Here is a 24,833-nt window from a genome sequence, read left to right as displayed (position 1 = left end):
CAAGGGGAATTTAAGCAGAAAAAAATCAAGTGAGTAGTTTGACTCAACATTTCCACGTCGTGAAAGGATCCATATATATATTTTTAATTTGTTTTTATTTTGTGACAGTTCAACCAAAAGGCCTCTTATCCAATGAAGAAATATTTCATATTTATCCCCTATAGCTCCTACCCAGTACGAGTGCATCACGGCCTCCCCTCAGTACAAGTGCAATAATAGCAGAGATTAAATCCCACCTGCCCATTGTTGCTGAGAAAAAAAGACATTGCCACTGGAGAAATGACCTCTAGAGGATCATGGAGGAACTGCAGGACCAGAGGAGGCTGCTGTAACTACTGTAAGAGCCATAGGTAGCCACTACACTACACTGATGGCATGGAGAGAGACAGCTTGTTGCTGTCACTCCCTGTTGGGGAATAAGGAGAGGGGAGTCTGCTGCCTGGCCTTTATTATAAGTCTGGAAGAAGCAGAGGTATGTAAATTTGATTTATTCCACCTTTATTTAAACAGGAAGACACAGATTAAAAAGCTCTTGTTACAAGAGAGCCCTGTATACACCTTACAATAAAAACAGAATGATAACACAACATACACGTATGTATATAAAAACCTAATTCAGTACACAATAACAAAATAAACATATTTAATACAAGCAATCACATTCAACTACATAGAGGTTCTACATCAATAATTTAAACTGAGTGGCCACGGCACAACTAACTGCAGTGAACTCTGCAGATTGTTCCACAAATGAAGTGCAACAAAATGCAGATTTTCCCAAATCTGTGGAGACTGGAGGGGATCTCTAGTGTTATCCATTCCTGAGAACGGGTTTGGTAACTTATGATTCCTATCTTAATTAATGGTGTTACATATAGAGGGACTTTCTGTCAGATCGCTTTGTAAATAAATAAAAGAGAATGCAGCTCTCTTCATACAGACAGAGAGGTCCATCCCACATTTTTTTTATACAGACTACAATTATGAGCCCTAAAATTGTCCTCTGTTATAAAACGTATTGCTGAATGGTAGACTGTGTCCAAGGGTTTTAAAACAGGTTGTGCCGCGTGCATGTAAGCAATATCACCAAAATCCAGTACAGGGAGAAGTGTTGTTTCAGCCATCTTTCTCCTATATTCAATACTGAGGCATTAGTTTTTATTTTATATCGAAAAAAAAATATCTTGGATCTTTGCTTCTTAGTCAGATTTTCTATATGCGTAACGAAGGACAACTTGTCATCAATCCAGACATCCAGATACTTATATTGAGAAACAAGCTCAATTTGGGCTCCATTTGTAGCGCACATATGCAGGTCCTCAGGGTCAACATTTTGTGACCTAGAGAACATGAGCTTGGTTTTACTTTTTTTTTTTAACACCAATTTAAGATCTGTATGGTGAATTCTGAATTTAATCAAGTTGAAGTTCACGAATGGCCTGCAGCACCGAGGTGGCACAGGAATACAACACGGTGTCATCTGCATAGAGATTAATGTTACAAGTGTTAAGTGTTTCCTATGTCATTAATATACAAAAGTGAACAATAATGGACCCAAAATCAAACCCTGAGGAACACCTTTTTGAATCTCAAGATAATTCAGATTTAACCCCATCTATCAAGATGGGCTGAGTTCTGTCACTAAGATAATTCAGATTTAACCCCATCTATCAAGATGGGCTGAGTTCTGTCGCTAAGATAATTCAAATTTAACCCCATCTATTAAGATGGGCTGAGTTCTGTCGCTAAGATAATTCAGATTTAACCCCATCTATCAAGATGGGCTGAGTTCTGTCGCTAAGATAATTCAGATTTAACCCCATCTATCAAGATGGGCTGAGTTCTGTCGCTAAGATAATTCAGATTTAACCCCATCTATCAAGATGGGCTGAGTTCTGTCGCTAAGATAATTCAGATTTAACCCCATCTATCAAGATGGGCTGAGTTCTGTCGCTAAGATAATTCAGATTTAACCCCATCTATCAAGATGGGCTGAGTTCTGTCGCTAAGATAATTCTGAAACCATAAACAGGCTGTATAGCTCAGGCCGACTCTTGATCATTTCCTCAGCAAAACAGAATGATCAACAGTGTCGAACGCCTTTGGCAGATCAATAAACAAGGCAGCACAGCGATTTTTAGCATCCAAGGCATTGACAAGATCATTAACAACTAGCATAGTTGCTGTGGTAGTACTATGCCCAGGCCTAAACCCTGATTGGTTTATATTGAAAATACAGTTATCAGATAAAAATAACTAAGTTGTACATTAAACAAGGATTCATGAATCTTAGCTAAACAATACTAGTCTTGAAATGGGGCGATAGTTGTCAAGATCATTTGTATCCTCACCCTTATGGGGGCGATAGTTGTCAAGGTCATTTGTATCCTCACCCTTATGGGGGCGATAGTTGTCAAGGTCATTTGTATCCTCACCCTTATGGGGCGATAGTTGTCAAGGTCATTTGTATCCTCACCCTTATGGGGGCGATAGTTGTCAAGGTCATTTGTATCCTCACCCATATGGGGGCGATAGTTGTCAAGGTCATTTGTATCCTCACCCTTATGGGGGCGATAGTTGTCAAGGTCATTTGTATCCTCACCCTTATGGGGGCGATAGTTGTCAAGGTCATTTGTATCCTCACCCTTATGTGGGCGATAGTTGTCAAGGTCATTTGTGTCCTCACCCTTATGGGGGCGATAGTTGTCAAGGTCATTTGTATCCTCACCCTTATGGGGCGATAGTTGTCAAGGTCATTTGTATCCTCACCCTTATGGGGGCGATAGTTGTCAAGGTCATTTGTATCCTCACCCTTATGGGGGCGATAGTTGTCAAGGTCATTTGTATCCTCACTCTTATGGAGTGGCAGCACATACGCAGATTTCCAGGCTTTTGGAATACTTCCTGATAACAATGTGAAGTAAAAAATGTGGGCTACTGAACCAGCATTAATGGGTGCTGCACAATTAAGCAGACCAGGCTCCAAATGATTAGCACCTGTGGATTTTTGTTGTTGTTGTCTAATGTTATCCAGGACTTAACAGTGAATTTCCAATAGAACTCCTGACCAGCATTTTCAGTATCATTCCAAACGACACTACACCAAACTCAACATCCAAACGACACTACACCGAACTCAACATCCAAACGACACTACACCAAACTCAACATCCAAACGACACTACACCAAACTCAACATCCAAACGACACTTTTAAAGAGCTGGCTTTGAAATACATTCAAATAAAAAGCCTGCAGAGATAAAAGGGTGATTAAATACATTAATGATATCAATTTTTCAGGAGTAGGGACAGAATCTGAGTTAGTTTATTGGGGGAGAGAAGAGGACACACAACCCTTCAGTGATTTAACAGCTTTCCGGAATTTAGCTGGGTTCCCTGTACATCAGATATTGTATTAACATAATAATCTGATTTCGCTTTTTAAACTAGTTTTACACACAGATTTCTCAATCGCCTGAAAGACTGTGAAAGAGAAATTAGGTATTTATCTGATTTGTTAACTGCCGGTCTGGGCCTGACTCTGTGAATCTAGCTTTGGCCCAGGCAGCATCTCGGTTCTGTATGACTTCAGATAGCTCTGGACTGAACCAAGGGCAATACCTATTTTTAATGATCCGTTTTTTAAAGGGAGCATGTTTATCTACAATACATTTGAGAAGTGGTTCAGAGCCAACTCTGGGTCAGGTACAGATGCAATACACTCAAAGTCCCCAAAATAAAGGTCACAATAAAAGGCCTTCATTATAATGTTTAAAATTCCTCTTGTTGATAAAACGAGGTTTGGATCTAGGCATCCGTATATCCCTGACACATACAATGGGACAGTGGTCACTAATATCCAAAGCAAATACCCCACTCCCATTATATTTCTCTGGAGTATTTGTGAATATGAAGTCAGTCAAAGTCGATTTCGTAGGGTCCTTTTAAATTTGGACTAATAGTCTTTGTCATCAGCTGGGTCAAATTTAGATTAGTACAAAAATCCTTTAAACAGTCAGCATCTTGCGTTCCCCGTGCAAGATTAAAATCTCCAGCAATCAACACCTCTGTGGTAGTAAAAATGGCAATTAAATCAGTGAGTTCGTTTAGTACACACTTCTTGGCGAAGGGCTGACGATAGATTCCTATAACTGTTATTTTTGAGTTTGAACCCAACTGAAGACTTAAAGCCAACAATTCAAATTGTTTAGGACTGGAGGTCGCCTTTAACAGAGACACAGAAAGAAGAGTATTTGTGTAAATAGCAACACCACCCCCTTTGTCTTTCCTATCAGCCCTAAACACATTGTAACCATCCGTAGCGACCTCAGAGTCCAGGGTTTTATCAGTTAACCAGGTTTCATATAAAATAAAAATGTCAGGGTCTGACTGAGAGACCCAGATCCATTTTTAGGTAATAAACTACAAATGTTAATATGTAAAAATGTCATACCTTTTCCGTATTTAAAATCACACGTAGTTTCAATACAAGTCAGATTTACTTTGAGATTTCAGAACAACAGGAGACTCAAAGATTGGATTATACCTATTAGGAAAATAGCAATGACATTTCCCCGCTAAGCACCATTCGACATGTCACCACTTTCAGATACAACGTGTGGAACTCTCACAATGACCAAAGAGGAGATGGTAAAAACATACTGACATATAATGCTAATATTGTCCTCACATCAATTTAGTTGACCAACAACCTTTCCAATGTTTGATGACAACAGCCGGGAGCCATTTTCACCCGGATGAATTCAGTCTTCCGCAAAGTAGCCAGGCCTATTCCAGAAGGAGTCATTAACTGACGACGAAGGACATGCCCAAGTCCTTAGTCAGACGCATTAACCACTGGCGACGAGACCAAAAGATGACTAAAACATGAAATTGAGCCCGAGACAATGATATGTTTTGCTCATTTCTGAGCTGTAAAGAAAATAGTCTCTTAGCTTTACGGAGTTCACACGCATAATATCATTAGATCCAATATGCCCCACAACTGTTTTCAGAGCAGGAATCTGTTTCTTGATGACTTCTGATAAATCCTATTCGGGGCGGCAGGGTAGCCTAGTGGTTAGAGCGTTGGACTAGTAACCGGAAGGTTGCAAGTATAAACCCCCGAAATGACAAGGTACAAATCTGTTGTTCTGCCCCTGAACAGGCAGTTAACCCACTGTTTCTAGGCCGTCATTGAAAATAAGAATTTGTTCTTAACTACTTAAATAAAGGTAAAATAAAAAAATTCCCTTAGCTCCAGCTTCGGATTTCCACCAAATCTAACCATGGAGCGTCCCCAAAATAATGGTTGATGGCTGTTGTCCATTTCGAGCCGGAGCCCTCAGCCCCAGCTAAGATTCCTCTAACTCGCCCCCCACAAATGACAGGAATAGGAGACCCTGGTGATGCCAATATTATATTACAGTAAGTAGGATACCATATATAAGTGGTTCCTCTCTTTTTACCTTCAGTCTAGCCTGGTAGGCAACTTAAAATAAAACCGAACATGATTTTCCACCTCCATTGGCTGTAATCGATTCACTAGCAACTTATTATATTACTACTTGTTACAATACAGCCATAGGTCTACAGTAGTGTCAGGAAGCACTGGGTCTATTCACCAAGTCCACACTATCATGAATATAAACACTAATGAAGCAACTAAGTGGTTACAGTCTCTGTAAGACTAAATAAAAAGGTATGTATTGAATTTAAACTCCCAAAACAAAACATGTCCACCGTATCCAAGCAGCACCATGTGACCTATCTCCGGCACTATTATTCTCCGCACTTTTTGTAAACCCTTACGCTCCTGGGTATTGTGAGAGAAGGTGTCCCCTCCTATATACCACCTACACTACCGTTGTAAACAGAGGCGGTGGTGAAAATGTTGAATTAACCATACAACCTTAATCTGGAGAAATTCACTCCAAACATCCTAGTTCTGGGACCTTCTCTCTCCTGGCCCATGTAAATCCACTACCTGTTAACAGTAACTGTGTTGTAATACCACCTGTTAACAGTAACTGTGTTCTAATACCACCTGTTAACAGTAACTGTGTTGTAATACCACCTGTTAACAGTAACTGTGTTGTAATACCACCTGTTAACAGTAACTGTGTTCTAATACCACCTGTTAACAGTAACTGTGTTGTAGTAGCACCTGCTAACAGTAGTAGTTGTAGTACTCTGTGGCTGAAAGGACATCCTATTCCTGGTGCATTGGAACCTATGGAATAGTCACCCACCCATCTGACTCTCCAGGCAGACTCATTCAAACTACTCAAATTGAACATTACACTTGCAGAGATAACCACCATGTTTTATGACACTAATGTCTGACAGTGCTTCCTGTTTTAGATCAAAACAGATGTGACAACAGATTGCCCCAAGGCTGAGATGGTAAGTTCCAGATGAAAATATATCGTGTAATAAAGGCAGATGGAGGGGTTGCGGGTTCAAATCCTGTGGCAGGATTGTAAAAAAAAAAAAAAAAAGGAGCTGAACTGGAAACAAAATGGCTGCAGGTAAAGACCCGAGACCATCTTGTGCCCATGTGCAAGGCGCTGCATTCTGGCTGACCCTGTGCCTCTCTACATGTGTGTCTGGCAGGGATGTGATTGGACAATAAAGCATCTATTCTGTTGTATTATATTCTCTGCTTGTTCCCTATAGAGTATCTTGCCGCTGGACCATCCAAGACACCTCGGACTGTAAGTACTGGGCTTAATGAAATACTTTAAAGTGGGGCGGCAGTTAGCCTAGTGGTTAGAGTGTTGGGCCGATGACCGAAAGATTGCTGGTTTGAATACCTGAGCTGACGAGGTGAAAAATCTGTCGATGTGCCCTTGACCGAGGCACTTAACACTAATTTGTTCCAGGGGTGCCATGCTACTATGACTAACCCTGTAAAACAACACATTTCACTGCGCCGATCCGGTGTATGTGACAGTAAAACATGTCGTTTTTATTTTTATACTGCAATTCAGACAAGGTGTTACTCCCTATATAATGTAATCTTTCCAAACTCAGTGCTGTTGATTTGAACAATCCACATCCTGTTTACCTCTCTTTAAATTTCCCAAAGAGTATTTATTGTATTTTAAAGCAATTTAATTTGATATCATACGAGAATAAAAGAGAATGTAAATGTTACTTATCATATTGGTCCGATATACATTTGGTTTTTGTATTATTTATTCATTCTTAATAAAAAGTACATTTTTATGCAATTTCTTTGTGTGTGAGAATTATTTTTCTCCAGGTGTCCTGAATAGAAGCAGAAAAGAATCTTAACCAACCTCACCATTCATGTCACGTGCCTCTTTATTGCAGCCGATTGTACAGTCAGTTAAAAGAACAACACGTTTAGATGATAGTCGTAGTAACTATTAGGAATATGATTGGTTAAGCATGTGGTTAAGCCTTAATCAAATGACACCTGAAACCAATTTATATATAAAATGTAATGTCTTGTCCAACATGAAATTATTGTAATCAGAATACAATATCAAATATATTTCTAGGTGTTACAAAATTACATTTAAGCACTTGTTGAGTTTAAGGGTTGGATTTGTTCCTGTTTTCTTGAAAACAATTGTTGGACAAATTAGCTTTTTCAGGATATTGCTTTAAACCACAGTTCCTTCCTAAAAAAACACTGGGTTCAAACAGTAAAGAATAGAATAACAAAATAAAGAGATCTACTTTTAAATAATAAAAATATACATTTTAACATAACATTCAGTGGCCCTCAATCACACAGGAAGTGAACACACAGGAAGTGAACACACTGATTGCACATCCCAAATGGAACCCAATTCCTTATATAGAAAACTATGTTTGACCAGAACCCACATGGCTCTCTTGGCATCCATTTTAGGAGCGAGCAGAGCTGCTGCATGTGAATAATGGTAAATGGAAGAATGTGCTGAGACAATACACACAGAGTTGTGCAGGCAGGCTGATGAGCTTTGTGAGAGTGAGTTGAGGGGGAAGAGCGATTTGGTACTGATGAAGTGTTCTTTGAGTTCAAGCTTTTTAGCGCCACTAGAGGGCAGTAGAAAGCAAAAAATGTTTATCACTCAATTTTCAAAGGACCAGGTTAGTGTTTCTCAGGAACATAGCCTCGTGCGAACCACCTGATCTCACGAGCTTACATTCTGTTTCGTGGTATCATTGTTGTTCGTTGGAAAAACACTGAACTAGGTACATACAGTACACAATATATACTTAGGAACATTTAGTGAAGAATGGGGGAATCACTATGGTAACAAAAGAACAACATAAAAAACAGAATTTAAATAATAATAATTTAAACGACAGACTAAACTCCCATAGAACACTGCCCTAAAGAGCAAAAATGAGTTAATGTCATTAAATACATGCTTAATCATGTGGACAAGTATCCTGCCTCGTATTGTGTTTTGGAGAAAATGGGGGTCATGTTAGCAGTAACTGCAGAAAGTAAATAAAAACAGGTAAAGTCAAGGTAAATAAAACACATGTTTCTCAGTTCCACATTATGAGCAGTTACTGCCTTTTTGCTTGGTAGGGCAGAATAGCTCTCCCATATCATAGCACTCCCATATCATAGCTCTCCCATGTCATAGCTCTCCCATATCATAGCTCTCCCATGTCATAGCTCTCCCATGTCATAGCTCTCCCATATAATATCATGATAAATTGCATTGTGTCTGCCTGAAGTAGCCTTCAACAGCATTTCATTTCCTCATTGTACCAGCCTTTACTAAGGTATATGGGTAGTACCATCTAAAGAAGATATATTATCTGGGCAATAATAAGCAAATAATAAAACCTGAGTGCCAATCTGCCAACTCCTCGTCACTCGGTTAACCCCGGGCACCAAAGATGTGGATGTCGATTAAGGCAGCCCCCCGCACCTCTCTCATTCAGAGGGGTTGGGTTAAATGGGGAAGACACATTTCAGTTGAAGGCATTAATTTGTACAACTGACTAGGTATCCCCCCCTTTCCTATCCCTTCATTGGCAATACAACAAAAACAGATGGGTACTCAGGCTAAGCAAATAAATTGTCTGTCTTTTAAAAGTACTTGGTCAGTAGTTTACACAGTAAAACAGCACCAACCAACATGGCTGTCCACCGTGTACATACCAAGTAAACCCAGGTATTTCACCCTATGTGATATACTCTTCCACCCAGCTTGGTCCTTGACAACATCCATGTGTGATTATCATGTGGCATGCCAAACATTAGCAAGACTGCACAAAGTAACCGATCTGGGACCAGGCTAACCTAAATTAGGGTCTGTGTACAAAGTAATCTCCCCTCAATGGTATACCATACATACCGAAATAGGTCTCTCATGATTACACTAATAGTGAACTATTTTGAACTAACTCCAGATCCAGTTGAATGGTAATATGATACCTTTACGATGTTGAACGTGTGTAGTATTGGAAAATACTACTGTACATTATTACTGTTGTTTGAGCACCGGTGAATCAGAGATGCTAACGCAAAACCCAGATCTAGATTTGCAGACTCAAAAACAGCTTCGTGGTAACTACCGTGTCTTCAGAACGTATTCAGACCCCTTGACTTTCTCCACATTTTGTTACGTAAACACCCGTATTTTAAAATGGATTCAATTACATTTCTTCGTCATCAATCTTCTTCATCAATCTACACACAATACCCAATAATGACAAAGCGAAAACAGGTTTAGACATTTATGCAAATATATATATATATATATATATATATATATATATATATATATATATATATATATATATATATATATATATATTGACATAAGTATTCAGACCCTTAGCCATGAGATATCAAAATTGAGCTCCGGTGCATTCTGTGGTAAATGCAATCTGTTTTTGCTATGTCAATATGGGGTAGTGTGTGTAGATTTATGAAGGGGAAAACAATTTAATAAATTGTATAATAAGGCTGTAACTAAGAAAATGTGGAAAAAGTGAAGAGGTCTGAATACTTTCCAAATGCACTGCTATGAGTGGATATATCTAGCAGTCCATTGTTGTATATTGCATGGTGCAGTGGTTCAGTATATCGCGTGGTGCAGCGGTTCGGTATATCGCATGGTGCAGCGGTTCAGTGTATCGCGTGGTGCAGCGGTTCAGTGTATTGCATGGTGCAGCGGTTCAGTGTATTGCATGGTGCAGCGGTTCAGTATATCGCGTGGTGCAGCGGTTCAGTGTATTGCATGGTGCAGCGGTTCAGTGTATTGCGTGGTGCAGCGGTTCAGTGTATTGCGGGGTGCAGCGGTTCAGTGTATTGCGTGGTGCAGCGGTTCAGTGTATTGCGTGGTGCAGCGGTTCGATATATCGCATGGTGCAGCGGTTCAGTATATCGCGTGGTGCAGCGGTTCAGTATATCGCATGGTGCAGCGGTTCAGTATATTGCATGGTGCAGCGGTTCAGTATATCGCGTGGTGCAGCGGTTCAGTATATCGCGTGGTGCAGCGGTTCAGTATATTGCGTGGTGCAGCGGTTCAGTATGTCGCGTGGTGCAGCGGTTCAGTATATCGCGTGGTGCAGCGGTTCAGTATATCGCATGGTGCAGCGGTTCAGTATATTGCATGGTGCAGCGGTTCAGTATATCGCGTGGTGCAGCGGTTCAGTATATCGCGTGGTGCAGCGGTTCAGTGTATCGCGTGGTGCAGCGGTTCAGTGTATCGCGTGGTGCAGCGGTTCAGTATATCGCGTGGTGCAGCGGTTCAGTATATCACGTGGTGCAGCGGTTCAGTGTATTGCGTGGTGCAGCGGTTCAGTGTATTGCGTGGTGCAGCGGTTCAGTATATTGCATGGTGCAGCGGTTCAGTATATTGCGTGGTGCAGCGGTTCAGTGTATTGCATGGTGCAGCGGTTCAGTATATTGCATGGTGCAGCGGTTCAGTATATTGCATGGTGCAGCGGTTCAGTATATTGCGTGGTGCAGCGGTTCAGTGTATTGCATGGTGCAGTGGTTCAGTATATTGCGTGGTGCAGCGGTTCAGTGTATTGCATGGTGCAGCGGTTCAGTATATTGCGTGGTGCAGCGGTTCAGTGTATTGCATGGTGCAGCGGTTCAGTATATTGCGTGGTGCAGCGGTTCAGTATATTGCATGGTGCAGCGGTTCAGTATATTGCATGGTGCAGCGGTTCAGTATATTGCGGGGTGCAGCGGTTCAGTGTATCGCGTGGTGCAGCGGTTCAGTATATTGCATGGTGCAGCGGTTCAGTATATTGCATGGTGCAGCGGTTCAGTATATTGCGTGGTGCAGCGGTTCAGTGTATTGCGGGGTGCAGCGGTTCAGTATATCGCATGGTGCAGCGGTTCAGTGTATTGCGTGGTGCAGCGGTTCAGTATATCGCATGGTGCAGCGGTTCAGTGTATCGCGTGGTGCAGCGGTTCAGTATATCGCATGGTGCAGCGGTTCAGTATATCATGTGGTGCAGCGGTTCAGTATATCACGTGGTGCAGCGGTTCAGTATATCGCGTGGTGCAGCGGTTCAGTGTATTGCGTGGTGCAGTGGTTCAGTATATTGCGGGGTGCAGCGGTTCAGTATATCGCGTGGTGCAGCGGTTCAGTATATTGCGTGGTGCAGCGGTTCAGTATATTGCGTGGTGCAGCGGTTCAGTGTATCGCGTGGTGCAGCGGTTCAGTATATTGCGTGGTGCAGCGGTTCAGTATATCGCGTGGTGCAGCGGTTCAGTATATTGCGTGGTGCAGCGGTTCAGTATATCGCATGGGGCAGCGGTTCAGTATATCGTGTGGTGCAGCGGTTCAGTGTATTGCGTGGTGCAGCGGTTCAGTATATCGCGTGGTGCAGCGGTTCAGTATATCGCATGGTGCATCCGTTCAGTATATTGCGTGGCGCAGCGGTTCAGTATATCGCGTGGTGCAGCGGTTCAGTATATCGCATGGTGCATCCGTTCAGTATATTGTGTGGCGCAGCGGTTCAGTATATCGCGTGGTGCAGCGGTTCAGTATATTGCGTGGTGCAGCGGTTCAGTATATCGCATGGTGCAGCGGTTCAGTGTATTGCGTGGTGCAGCGGTTCAGTATATTGCGTGGTGCAGCGGTTCAGTATATCGCATGGTGCAGCGGTTCAGTATATCGCGTGGTGCAGCGGTTCAGTATATCGCATGGTGCATCCGTTCAGTATATTGTGTGGCGCAGCGGTACGATTCCCAAACTATTAGTTTTTTGGGTCTGATTGACTGCAACCCTTGGTGATATTATGTGAACATTGTTCATTAAGACATTTGTGTAGTATTGTGAAATTGGGCTTTGATTAGTGGGATGGGCTAAACGGTTTGGTACAGTGGCAGAAAAGGGTCTAGGTGGGAACACTTAACATGCCTTTGGAAAGGATTCACACCCTTTGACTTTTTCCACATTTTGTTGTTGTTACAGCTTGAATTTAAAATGGGTTAAATTTAGATTTTGTGTCACTGATCTACACACAATACCCCATAATGTCAAAGTGAAATTTCGTTTTTAGAATAAGTATTCAACCCGTTTCGTTATGGCAACGCCTAAATAAGTTCAGGAGTAAAGATTTGCTTAATAAGTCACATAATAAGTTGCATGGAATTACTCTGTGCAATAATGGTGTTTTAACATGATTTTTTTTTATGACTAGCTCATCTCTGTATCCCACACATACAATTATCTGTAAGGTCCTTCATTCAAGCAGGGAATTTCAAACACAGAACCACAAAGACGAGGGAGGTTTTCCATTTCCTCGCAAAGAAGGAAGCATGTACAGAATATAAATATTTCAAAACATGTATCCTGTTTGCGATAAGGCACTAAAGTAAAACTGCAAGAAATGTGGCAAAGAAATTAACTTTTTGTCCTGAATACAAAGTGTTATGTTTGGGGTAAATCCAACACAACACTGAGTTACAATCTACATATTTTCAAGCATGGTGGTGGTTGCATCATGTTATGGGTATGCTTGTCATCGGCAAGGACTAGGGAGTTTTTTAGGATAAAAATACATTTAATATAGCTAAGCAAAGGCAATATCCTAAAGGAAAACCTGGTTCAGTCTGCTTTCCACCAGACAGTGGGAGACAAATTCACCTTTCAGCAGGGCAATAACCCTAAAACACAAGGCCAAATATACTTTGTAGTTACTTACCAAGACAATGTTGAATATTTCTGAGTGGCCAAGTTACAGTTTTGACTTAAATCAGCTTGAAAATCTATGGCAAGACTTGAAAATGGCTGTCTAGCAATGATCAACAACCAGAGCTTGAAGTTTTGCAAAAAGGCTCTTAGAGACTTACCCGAAATCACCCACAGCTGTAATCGTTGCCAAAGGTGATTCTAACATGTTGACTCAAGGGGGGTTGAATATTTATCTATTTATTTATTTTTTCTTCCACTTTCACATTTGATCATTGACAAAAAAAAAAGGGACAATAAAATAAATTTTAATTCCACAAAATGTGTAAAAAGTCAAAGGGGTGTGAATACTGGTGCATCATCTATATGGTACATACAGTAATCCATATCATATATAACATGATCTCAAAATGTTTCAGTGTACAGGGCCCTGCGTGGCAAAACAAATACACCCTATATTCCCTATATAGTGCACTACTTTTGACCAGCCCCTATGGGACCCCTGTGGGCCCTGGTTAAAAGTAGTGCACTATATAGGGAATACGGTGCCATTTGAGACGGAACCCAAGACTCATTCGTGGGTGTACTGTACGTTGTACTGTACGTTCTACTGTATTTAACACAGAGGTGTACCGTTTCTGATGAATATAGGATGTGATTGTGTAGACAATGGTGGTTGTGTCGTGTCAGAAGTTTGTTGTGTTGTTCAATTCCTCAAAAAAAATGACGTCAAGTGTTCCAGCCACATTAGTCCACACTACAATGAGATTTGTGTAGCAGGCGTCAGGCGATGCCATGAGAACATGAGGGATAACATGTGGCCTAGCAGAATAAGTGTACATTTGTCTCGTATTCAAAAAGTTACAAAACAGGATTCTCCGTTTGCTGCCTCTCTTTATGGACTGAAGGAAAAGTCTTTGTTATATCTACAACCATTTTTAAGCTATTACAGTAACATTGCTGTGGTCATAATAATTTCTCCTCAGACAGTCAGTCAGTTGGGTATTCCTTGGCTTTCTCCTCAGTCAGACAGTCAGTCAGTTGGGTATTCCTTGGCTTTCTCCTCAGTCAGACAGTCAGTCAGTCAGTTGGGTATTCCTTGGCTTTCTCCTCAGTCAGACAGTCAGTCAGTCAGTCAGTTGGGTATTCCTTGGCTTTCTCCTCAGTCAGACAGTCAGACAGTCAGTCAGTCAGTTGGGTATTCCTTGGCTTTCTCCTCAGACAGTCAGTCAGTTGGGTATTCCTTGGCTTTCTCCTCAGTCAGACAGTCAGTCAGTCAGTTGGGTATTCCTTGGCTTTCTCCTCAGTCAGACAGTCAGTCAGTCAGTCAGTCAGTTGGGTATTCCTTGGCTTTCTCCTCAGACAGTCAGTCAGTTGGGTATTCCTTGGCTTTCTCCTCAGTCAGACAGTCAGTCAGTTGGGTATTCCTTGGCTTTCTCCTCAGACAGTCAGTCAGTTGGGTATTCCTTGGCTTTCTCCTCAGTCAGACAGTCAGTCAGTTGGGTATTCCTTGGCTTTCTCCTCAGTCAGACAGTCAGTTGGGTATTCCTTGGCTTTCTCCTCAGTCAGACAGTCAGTCAGTTGGGTATTCCTTGGCTTTCTCCTCAGTCAGACAGTCAGTCAGTTGGGTATTCCTTGGCTTTCTCCTCAGTCAGACAGTCAGTCAGTTGGGTATTCCTTGGCTTTCTCCTCAGTCAGACAGTCAGTCAGTTGGGTATTCCTTGGCTTTCTCCTCAGTCAGACAGTCAGTCAGTTGGGTATTCCTTGGCTTTCGCCAAAGCAGCAGAGTCATTTCAGTCCACCCAAAAGCTGGGTAACTGGCACAGTTGGCACATGCTTGTTTTAAGGAAGGAGAGAGAAAGGGGAAGCAGCCAACTCTGCTCTCCCTCCTTCTACATGGTTACGTGTGTCTCAGTAAGAGCAATGGTGCTAGTAGTGCCAAGGTCGCAAGTTCGATTCCCGCTGGGATCACAAATCCCCAAAATGTCTGTACTCACTTTACTGTAAGTCGCTTTGAATAATTATCAAGTGTCTGCTAAATGACATATATTAGGAACAGGAAGCCAACCCTGTCCTCCCTCCATCTACATGATTCCAGGCTTAATGAAGGTGAGTATGGTAATGTCCCTCAGCTAGCATACTGCTCCCGTAGTGATTGTTAAGGCATGGTGATTGCCCTATGGTTATTTTGCATACGAACTTCCAAGGAACCAAATGTGCTAGCTGGGGTGAAACTACCCTCTAGACGACGCCATTGTTGTTGCTGTTCTTTAGGATAGGAAGCTCAGGGCAGAAGCAGCCGTTAGTCTTCCAGCTGGTGTCTACATCGCGGGCCTCGCGTCTCGTCTTTCTGCTCTGCCACCTCCTCGCCACGGGCTCCAGGAAGAGAGAGACAGAGGAGAGCAGGTAACACACCCCCGCTAGGTAGAAGGAGCAGTCGTAGGTCTGGGTGTAGTCATACAGGAAACCTAGAGGATGGAAGACAAAGGGAAGACAAGTCATTCAATGAAAAGAGAGAAATGGACATCCACATTAAAAGGACAGAAGACACCACCGCGAAGGGAGGAGGCCAATAACATCACTCCTCAATGAGAGAAACATCGGATACTTAGAAAAATAATTACTCCTCAATATACAACATACTGTGGCCTGCTCCTCAATATACAACAGCCTGTGGCCTGCTTCCCAATATACAACACATACTGTGGCCTGCTCCTCAATATACAGTGCCTTGCGAAAGTATTCGGCCCCCTTGAACTTTGCGACCTTTTGCCACATTTCAGGCTTCAAACATAAAGATATAAAACTGTATTTTTTTGTGAAGAGTCAACAACAATTGGGACACAATCATGAAGTGGAACGACATTTATTGGATATTTCAAACTTTTTTAACAAATCAAAAGCTGAAAAATTGGGCGTGTAAAATTATTCAGCCCCCTTAAGTTAATACTTTGTAGCGCCACCTTTTGCTGCGATTACAGCTGTAAGTCGCTTGGGGTATGTCTCTATCAGTTTTGCACATCGAGAGACTGAAATTTTTTCCCATTCCTCCTTGCAAAACAGCTCGAGCTCAGTGAGGTTGGATGGAGAGCATTTGTGAACAGCAGTTTTCAGTTCTTTCCACAGATTCTCGATTGGATTCAGGTCTGGACTTTGACTTGGCCATTCTAACACCTGGATATGTTTATTTTTGAACCATTCCATTGTAGATTTTTCTTTATGTTTTGGATCATTGTCTTGTTGGAAGACAAATCTCCGTCCCAGTCTCAGGTCTTTTGCAGACTCCATCAGGTTTTCTTCCAGAATGGTCCTGTATTTGGCTCCATCCATCTTCCCATCAATTTTAACCATCTTCCCTGTCCCTGCTGAAGAAAAGCAGGCCCAAACCATGATGCTGCCACCACCATGTTTGACAGTGGGGATGGTGTGTTCAGCTGTGTTGCTTTTACGCCAAACATAACGTTTTGCATTGTTGCCAAAAAGTTCAATTTTGGTTTCATCTGACCAGAGCACCTTTTTCCACATGTTTGGTGTGTCTCCCAGGTGGCTTGAGGCAAACTTTAAACAACACTTTTTATGGATATCTTTAAGAAATGGCTTTCTTCTTGCCACTCTTCCATAAAGGCCAGATTTGTGCAATATACGACTGATTTTTGTCCTATGGACAGAGTCTCCCACCTCAGCTGTAGATCTCTGCAGTTCATCCAGAGTGATCATGGGCCTCTTGGCTGCATCTCTGATCAGTCTTCTCCTTGTATGAGCTGAAAGTTTAGAGGGACGGCCAGGGTCTTGGTAGACTTGCAGTGGTCTGATACTCCTTCCATTTCAATATTATCGCTTGCACAGTGCTCCTTGGGATGTTTAAAGCTTGGGAAATCTTTTTGTATCCAAATCCGGCTTTAAACTTCTTCACAACAGTATCTCGGACCTGCCTGGTGTGTTCCTTGTTCTTCATGATGCTCTCTGCGCTTTTAACGGACCTCTGAGACTATCACAGTGCAGGTGCATTTATACGGAGACTTGATTACACACAGGTGGATTGTATTTATCATCATTAGTCATTTAGGTCAACATTGGATCATTCAGAGATCCTCACTGAACTTCTGGAGAGAGTTTGCTGCACTGAAAGTAAAGGGGCTGAATAATTTTGCACTCCCAATTTTTCAGTTTTTGATCTGTTAAAAAAGTTTGAAATATCCAATAAATGTCGTTCCACTTCATGATTGTGTCCCACTTGTTGTTGATTCTTCACAAAAAAATACAGTTTTATATCTTTATGTTTGAAGCCTGAAATGTGGCAAAAGGTCGCAAAGTTCAAGGGGCCGAATACTTTCGCAAGGCACTGTACAACAGCCTTTGGCCTGCTCCTCAATATAGAACATACTGTGGCCTGCTCCTCAATATACAACACATACTGTGGCCTGCTCCTCAATATACAACAGCCTTTGGCCTGCTCCTCAATATAGAACATACTGTGGCCTGCTCCTCAATTTACAACAGCCTTTGGCCTGCTCCTCAATATACAACATACTGTGGCCTGCTCCTCAATATACAACACATACTGTGGCCTGCTCCTCAATATACAACACATACTGTGGCCTGCTCCTCAATATACAACAGCCTGCTCCTCAATATACAACACATGCTGTGGCCTGCTCCTCAATATACAACAGCCTGCTCCTCAATATACAACACATACTGTGTCCTGCTCCTCAATATACAACACACATTGTGGCCTGCTACTCAATATACAACATACTGTGGCCTGCTCCTCAATATACAACATACTGTGGCCTGCTCCTCAACATACAACACATACTGTGGCCTGCTCCTCAATATACAACAGCCTGCTCCTCAATATAGAACACATACTGTGGCCTGCTCCTCAATATACAACACATACTGTGGCCTGCTCCTCAACATACAACACATACTGTGGCCTGCTCCTCAATATACAACACATACTGTGGCCTGCTCCTCAATATACAACATACTGTGGCCTGCTCCTCAACATACAACACATACTGTGGCCTGCTCCTCAACATACAACACATACTGTGGCCTGCTCCTCAATATACAACACATACTGTGGCCTGCTCCTCAATATACAACATACTGTGGCCTGCTCCTCAACATACAACACATACTGTGGCCTGCTCCTCAACATACAACACATACTGTGGCCTGCTCCTCAACATACAACACATACTGTGGCCTGCTCCTCAACATACAACACATACTGTGGCCTGCTCTTCAATATACAACACATACTGTGGCCTGCTCCTCAATATACAACACATACTGTGGCCTGCTCCTCAATATACAACACATACTGTGGCCTGCTCCTCAACATACAACACATACTGTGGCCTGCTCCTCAATATACAACACATACTGTGGCCTGCTCCTCAATATACAACACATACTGTGGCCTGCTCCTCAATATAAATCGCACAGCCTGCTCCTCATTTTAGATTCTATTTTTACAAACACATTAATAACGTCAGCAATACCAGAGAGAAATTGACATCCCCCAACAGACACCACACGTTATAAGGAAAGAAGACACCACAGCAAAGGGGGACCGTTAGTGACGTCATTCAATAACAGCATACGTCTCACATGACGATATATGTCAGAGTTAACGGCACTCTTTTAATCATAATGTCAACTGAACAATACATGGGGGGGGGGTTCTAAACCATTTCCTGGTTTAGAACTGAAATACATTCTACACGAGGCTACTCTAAACGATATATGTCAGAGTAAACGGCACTCTTTTAATCATAATGCCAACTGAACAATACATGGGGGGGGGGGGGGGGGGGGGTTCTAAACCATTTCCTGGTTTAGAACTGAAATACATTCTACACGAGGCTGCTCTAAATTTAAGGACCCACGATATAATTTAAAAGTGGTGGTAATATCTGAATGGAACAGATGGAGACATGGTACATCACGTCCTGAATAAGTAAGCTCTATTTCTGGTCATGTTAGATCTTTAGTTCATCGTTATGGCTCTTTAGGTTACCGGCCTGAAGGGAAGAGAACAGCTAGGGCTAGCCCATTCCAGCAGGAATTGGATAGCTAACACACAGTCTGTATAGATGTTTGTTTACCTTTATTTAACTAAGCAAGTCAGTTAAGAACAAATTATTATTTACAATGACAGCCTACCCTGGCCAAACCCTCCCCTAATCCGGACGACGCTAGGCCAATTGTGCGCCGCCCTATGGGACTCCCGATCACGGCCGGTTGTGATACATCCCAGGATCGAACCAGGGTCTGTAGTGACACATTGAGATACAGTGCCTTAGACCGCTGCGCCACATCATATAAAGCTGGAGGGCGAGGGGGAACGCTAACACAGCATGTATAGCTAGCTGGTCGTGGGGAGGGAAGGAGGGGGGTGCCAGGTCATGGTGCCAGGTCATGGTGCCAGGTCATGGTGAGTTGAGTTCATCCTGCAGGACTAGCAGCATGAATGGCAAACACAGCAGCATGCTATTTCCGGACCCCAACGACCCTGGAATGCAGATCTCCTCTCAGACCCTGGAATACAGATCCCCTCTCAGTTCTCAGGACAGCCTGACAAAGTGGGAGACCCTCCCACCCCCTCCCCCCCCCCTCTCTCTGTGTCAATCATGTCGTCGTAACTTCCTGTGTAGTTTTTATTATTACTTTAATGTTTTATTATACTTTCTATTACTATCTATATTATTAACACTGCATTGTTGGGGAAAATGCTCTGGAGTTAAGAAATTCACTGTACTGTTTTACACAAGTTGTATCCTGTGTACGTGGCGAATATATTTTGAAACTTGGAAGTTCAAAGAGTACCTCAAATCAAATCAAATATTATTTGTCACATGCGCCGTGTATATAACAAGTGTAGACCTTACCGTGAAATGCTTGCTTACAAGCCCCTTATACCCCTCTCCTACAGATTGAAGTCAAAAGTCAGCAGTTAGGGGAATGCAGTGTTTTTTTTTTCTGGAAATAGGAACACCAGTGTTTGTAGATCACAGTTCAAAGATGTGAAGGTGTTTTGAACTTATTTTAGTTTGCCATATACATCTAGTAGACTAAATTAATTGTAAACATGAAGCCGGTTGAGAGAATGCCAAGAGTGTGCAAAGCTGTCATCAAGGCAAAGGGTGGCTACTTTGAAGAATCTCAAATATAATGATTTGTTTAACACTTATTTGCTTACTACATGATTCCATATGTGTTATTTCATCGTTTTGACGTCTTCACTATTATTCTACAATGTAGAAAATAGTAAAAATAAAATAACTTTTGACTTTTGCTATTGTACATTTAGACTAGTTTAGATTATGAAATACCAGTTTATCAATGGCAGCGAAAGAGAGGAAAGCCCTTCTTAGATAATGTCTTGGCTGGTGTGGGCATTGCGTAACCCAGAACAACCTACTAACCTGGGCTCATATTCACAAAGCATCTCAGAGTAAGAGTGCTGATCTAGTTGAGTTTATTTAGATCATAATCAATAAGATTACATGGATAGAGGGGACCTGATCCTAGATCAACACTCCTACTCACGAATACTTAGGTGTAAACGTGACCTTTTTTTTATAACGTTTAAAGCACAAACTCGTTCTGGCGATTGAAAACAGATTGTAAACCCAAACAAATGGCCAATGTCAACAGTTAAAACAGTCTGGACTGAAATCAAGTAAGGCTTAGCTGGCCTACAACCCACATGGAAATATACTACAGGGGTCTTCTCTGGGTCTGGGTCTTCTTTTTTAATGTGGGAGGGTTTTAAACCACGTTAGTCAGTCTTCTCCCCCCCCCCCCCCCCCCCCCAGTCTTTCTAATTTCTAAGAGGGGGTGTGGTATATGCACAATATACCACGGCTAAGGGCTGGGTCCAGGCACTCTGTGTTGCGTCAGCTGTGCCATCAGAGACTCTGGGTTCGCGCCCAGGCTCTGTCGTAACCGGCCGCGACCAGGAGGTCCATGGGGCGACGCACAATTGGCCTAGCGTCGTCCGGGTTAGGGAGGGCTTGGTCGGTAGGGATGTCCTTGTCTCATCGCGCACCAGCGACTCCTGTGGCGGGCCGGGCGCAGTGCGCGCTAAGGTTGCCAGGTGCTTCCGGGTTGGATGCGCGCTGTGTTAAGAAGCAGTGCGGCTAGGTTGGGTTGTGTATCGGAGGACGCATGACTTTCAACCTTCGTCTCTCCTGAGCCCGTACGGGAGTTGTAGTGATGAGACAAGATAGTAGCTACTACAACAACAATTGGATACCACGGAATTGGGGAGAAAAAGGGGTAAAATACAAATAAAAAATAAAAAAGTATGCTACAGTAAATATGACTTTAGTCATGTGTGAAAAATGAAATGAACACAACTTTGTTTTTTAACTTTTTACCCCTAATTCTCCCCAATTTGTAGTTACAGTCTCTGAAACACGACCCAACCAAGCCGCACTGCTTCTTGACACAATCCCTGCTTAACCCGGGAGAGGACAACAAGACCAATGTGTCAGAGTAAACACTACACCCGGCGAACGTGTGGTCCGCCACAGGAGTCGCTAGAGCGCGATGGGACAAAGACATTCCTGCCGGCCAAACACTCCCTTAACCCGGACAATGGTGGGCCAATTGTGCGCCGCCCTCATGGGTCTCCCGGTCATGGCCGGATGCAACAGAACCTGGACTCGAACCAGGATTTCTAGTGACACAGCTAGCAACTGCGATGCAGTGCCTTAGACCACTGCGCCACTCGGGAGGCCCGACAATGTTTTTCTATGGCTTAGCTTGCCTAGAAGGGCTGATGAAATGCATCGCTACGCTAACTATAGGTTGATTTTCACCTGGCTGTTTCTGTTTTCGAAACATGAACACACATGTTAGCTAATGTACTCAAACTTCACCAGTTAGTTAAGAACAGCTGTGGTCACACGCACACACGCACGTACGTACACACACACACACACACACACACACACACACACACACACACACACACACACACACACACACACACACACACACACACACACACACACACACACACACACACACACACACACAATGACAGATGAGTGATTTATTTTTTAACTCACTCGTAGGTATGTGTGTGTGTGCATGTGCATGCATGCAATGCGTGTGTTTCAAGTTACACGCTTTTATTGTCACGTGCACACGTCTTTCTTGTGTGTAACACTCCCTCACCTGCGAGAGGAGGTCCTGTCAGACAGCCGAGGCCTACGAAGAACATAGAAAATCCCATGGAGTTGTTGAGTTTCTCTTGCCCTACCAGATCCACCTGAGGAAAGAATTAACAAAGAAACATTACACACCAGTCAAAAACGAACTAGCGTTTGTTACCAAACTATCTAGGTAGGAACACAAACCCAGGTTTAGTACAGTGCCTTCAGAAGGTATTCACACTCCTTGACATCATCCACATTTAGTTGTGTTACAGACTGAATTTAAAATGGATTCATTTGAAATTGTGTAAGTGGAATTATTGTTGTAGACATTTTTAGATTTTTTTTTTTTTTAAATTATGAAAAGCTGAAATGTCTTGAGTCAATAAGTATTCAGCCCCTTTGTTATGATCTAAATAAGTTCAGCAGGTTAAAAAATGGTAAAAACAAGTCACATAATAAGTGGCATGGACTCACTCTGTATGCAATAATAGTGTTACTGAGTGGCCTAGTTACAATTGTGACTTAAATCAGCTTGAAAATCTATGGCAAGACTTGAAAATGGTTGTCTAGCAATGATCAACAATCAACTTGACAGAGCTTGAAGTATTTTAAAAAGAATAATGGGCAAATATTGTACAATCCAGGTGTGCAAAGTTCGTAGAGACTTACCCAGAAAGCTGTAATCACTACCAAAAGGTGATTCTAACATGTATTGACTCAGAGGTATGAATACTGTAAATTCGAAATTCACACAACCAAATTTCATGGCCCCAGGTCCATGGGTTCAGTTCATATTGCCCTGGTGTGTTATGGTGATGCCTAGTGGTGTAGTTTGGCTGACTTTGAGTGCAGCGACTAATCATTCTCAAATTCATTAGAGGCTAATCCATTGAGTCTATATAACAAATCTGAAATCACTCTGCTTTATAGTTCACGAGAACAACATTTTGAAAGTATTTTTAGCATTAGCACATGTGCTAACTTGCATCTAAAATGTACAATAACAGCCATTTTTTTTAATGCAGCAACCATTTTTCCCATTATAGTCTAAATGCTAAACTTGGAGTGAATCTGACACATGGTTCATGAGGAGGAGATGATTGTAGATGATTTTGAGCGTTAGCGTTACACGAATGTTGTTAATAGTTTCCTTGTTTTTTGAGATATCTTAACGAAATGCAGTGTGGGTCATATTTGGGACATCCATGATAGTGACGGCAAGTGTCAAGTTGATAGGCCACTGTGGAGTGGATTTACAATGGTTTAAATGGACATGTAATATCCTTAATTCGGACATCTTTTAAACAATCCCTTAGCTTTTTTCAAAGTAAGTTGAGACATGTACAATGGTATCTTTGATATCTTTCCACATTTGGTGTCGTTTGGTCCCATGGTTCATGAGAAGAAGGTATTTTAAGCATTTTTGTGCTCATGTACAGTGCCTTGCGAAAGTATTCGGCCCCCTTGAACTTTGCGACCTTTTGCCACATTTCAGGCTTCAAACATAAAGATATAAAACTGTATTTTTTTGTGAAGAGTCAACAACAAGTGGGACACAATCATGAAGTGGAACGACATTTATTGGATATTTCAAACTTTTTTAACAAATCAAAAACTGAAAAATTGGGCGTGCAAAATTATTCTATATTCTACATTATTATATAATGATTGTGTCCCACTTGTTGTTGATTCTTCACAAAAAAATACAGTTTTATATCTTTATGTTTGAAGCCTGAAATGTGGCAAAAGGTCGCAAAGTTCAAGGGGGCTGAATACTTTCGCAAGGCACTGTATGTGCTCATTAGTATCTACAGGTATAGTGTGGTCTTCTTTCGAAAGCATCAATGTTATTTTATCAAACTTTTTAGGGAATATTATGATGAGTCCAAATACCACATTTGGCTTGAATCTGACTTTAAGAAGAAGATTTTTTTGATGATTATTTTAAGCATTAGTGTTACATAGTCTAAAAAGTGAATGGTTAATAGTTTGCTTATTTTTAAGATATCAATGCCAAACTTAACATGGTTCCCAGCAAGCACACTTGGTTCCATTGGTTCTGGGAATGAAGCCATACGTTTCCTGATCCGTACAACTGAACGTTTTTCAAACGTTCTTAGAACGGATGTGAAAATTTTGCCTGTTCTAGGAACGTACATTTTTAAATTGCAGGGAGGTTCTGAGAACATTTTACTATGGTTCCCTGAAAGTTTTCCTGCAAGGTTTTATTAACGTTCTGAGAATGGAAATTCTAGGTTATTTGAAGGTGATTAAATAACATTCTGAGAACATGTTTCAATAAGACTTTTAATAACACTGCTAGTTTGGGTTAACTCTTTTGGACTCCAAGCACAGGCAACATGGAAATTACCTTGCTTGGGCATTAATAATGCAAACACATTTATTTTTTATTGTGACACAGCATCAGTGAGATTTGAACCTATGATGTTCTGTTCTTTATCCATGGAATTAGTCCACCACGCCAACAGGATGAAGCTAGGAGACCATGTTT

The 24,833-nt window shown here is 41.9% G+C and overlaps 1 protein-coding gene and 1 long non-coding RNA gene across 3 annotated transcripts in view; one reads left to right on the top strand and one right to left on the bottom strand.

The window, feature by feature from the left end:
- The first annotated feature begins 1,403 nt into the window (after window positions 1-1,403).
- LOC118939585 lies at window positions 1,404-8,637 on the top strand. Its single transcript, XR_005036618.1, has 2 exons — window positions 1,404-6,405; window positions 6,679-8,637. It is a non-coding gene; the product is annotated as an uncharacterized LOC118939585 (long non-coding RNA).
- A 6,128-nt stretch (window positions 8,638-14,765) lies between these two features.
- LOC110492673 (monocarboxylate transporter 5) overlaps window positions 14,766-24,833 on the bottom strand; it is a 54,010-nt gene continuing 43,942 nt past the window's right edge. For both annotated transcript variants that reach the window (XM_036947716.1, XM_036947715.1), the window contains 2 exons: window positions 22,341-22,434; window positions 14,766-15,607 (listed from right to left, as the gene is read on the bottom strand). In XM_036947716.1, the coding sequence (XP_036803611.1) occupies window positions 15,381-15,607; window positions 22,341-22,434 (321 nt within the window). In that variant the 3' untranslated portion in view covers window positions 14,766-15,380. The remainder of the gene's footprint in view (window positions 15,608-22,340; window positions 22,435-24,833) is intronic.

Source organism: Oncorhynchus mykiss, chromosome 16 (assembly GCF_013265735.2).
Source record: "Oncorhynchus mykiss isolate Arlee chromosome 16, USDA_OmykA_1.1, whole genome shotgun sequence".
NCBI lineage: Eukaryota > Metazoa > Chordata > Actinopteri > Salmoniformes > Salmonidae > Oncorhynchus > Oncorhynchus mykiss.
This window is presented reverse-complemented; position numbering and strand designations above follow the sequence as displayed.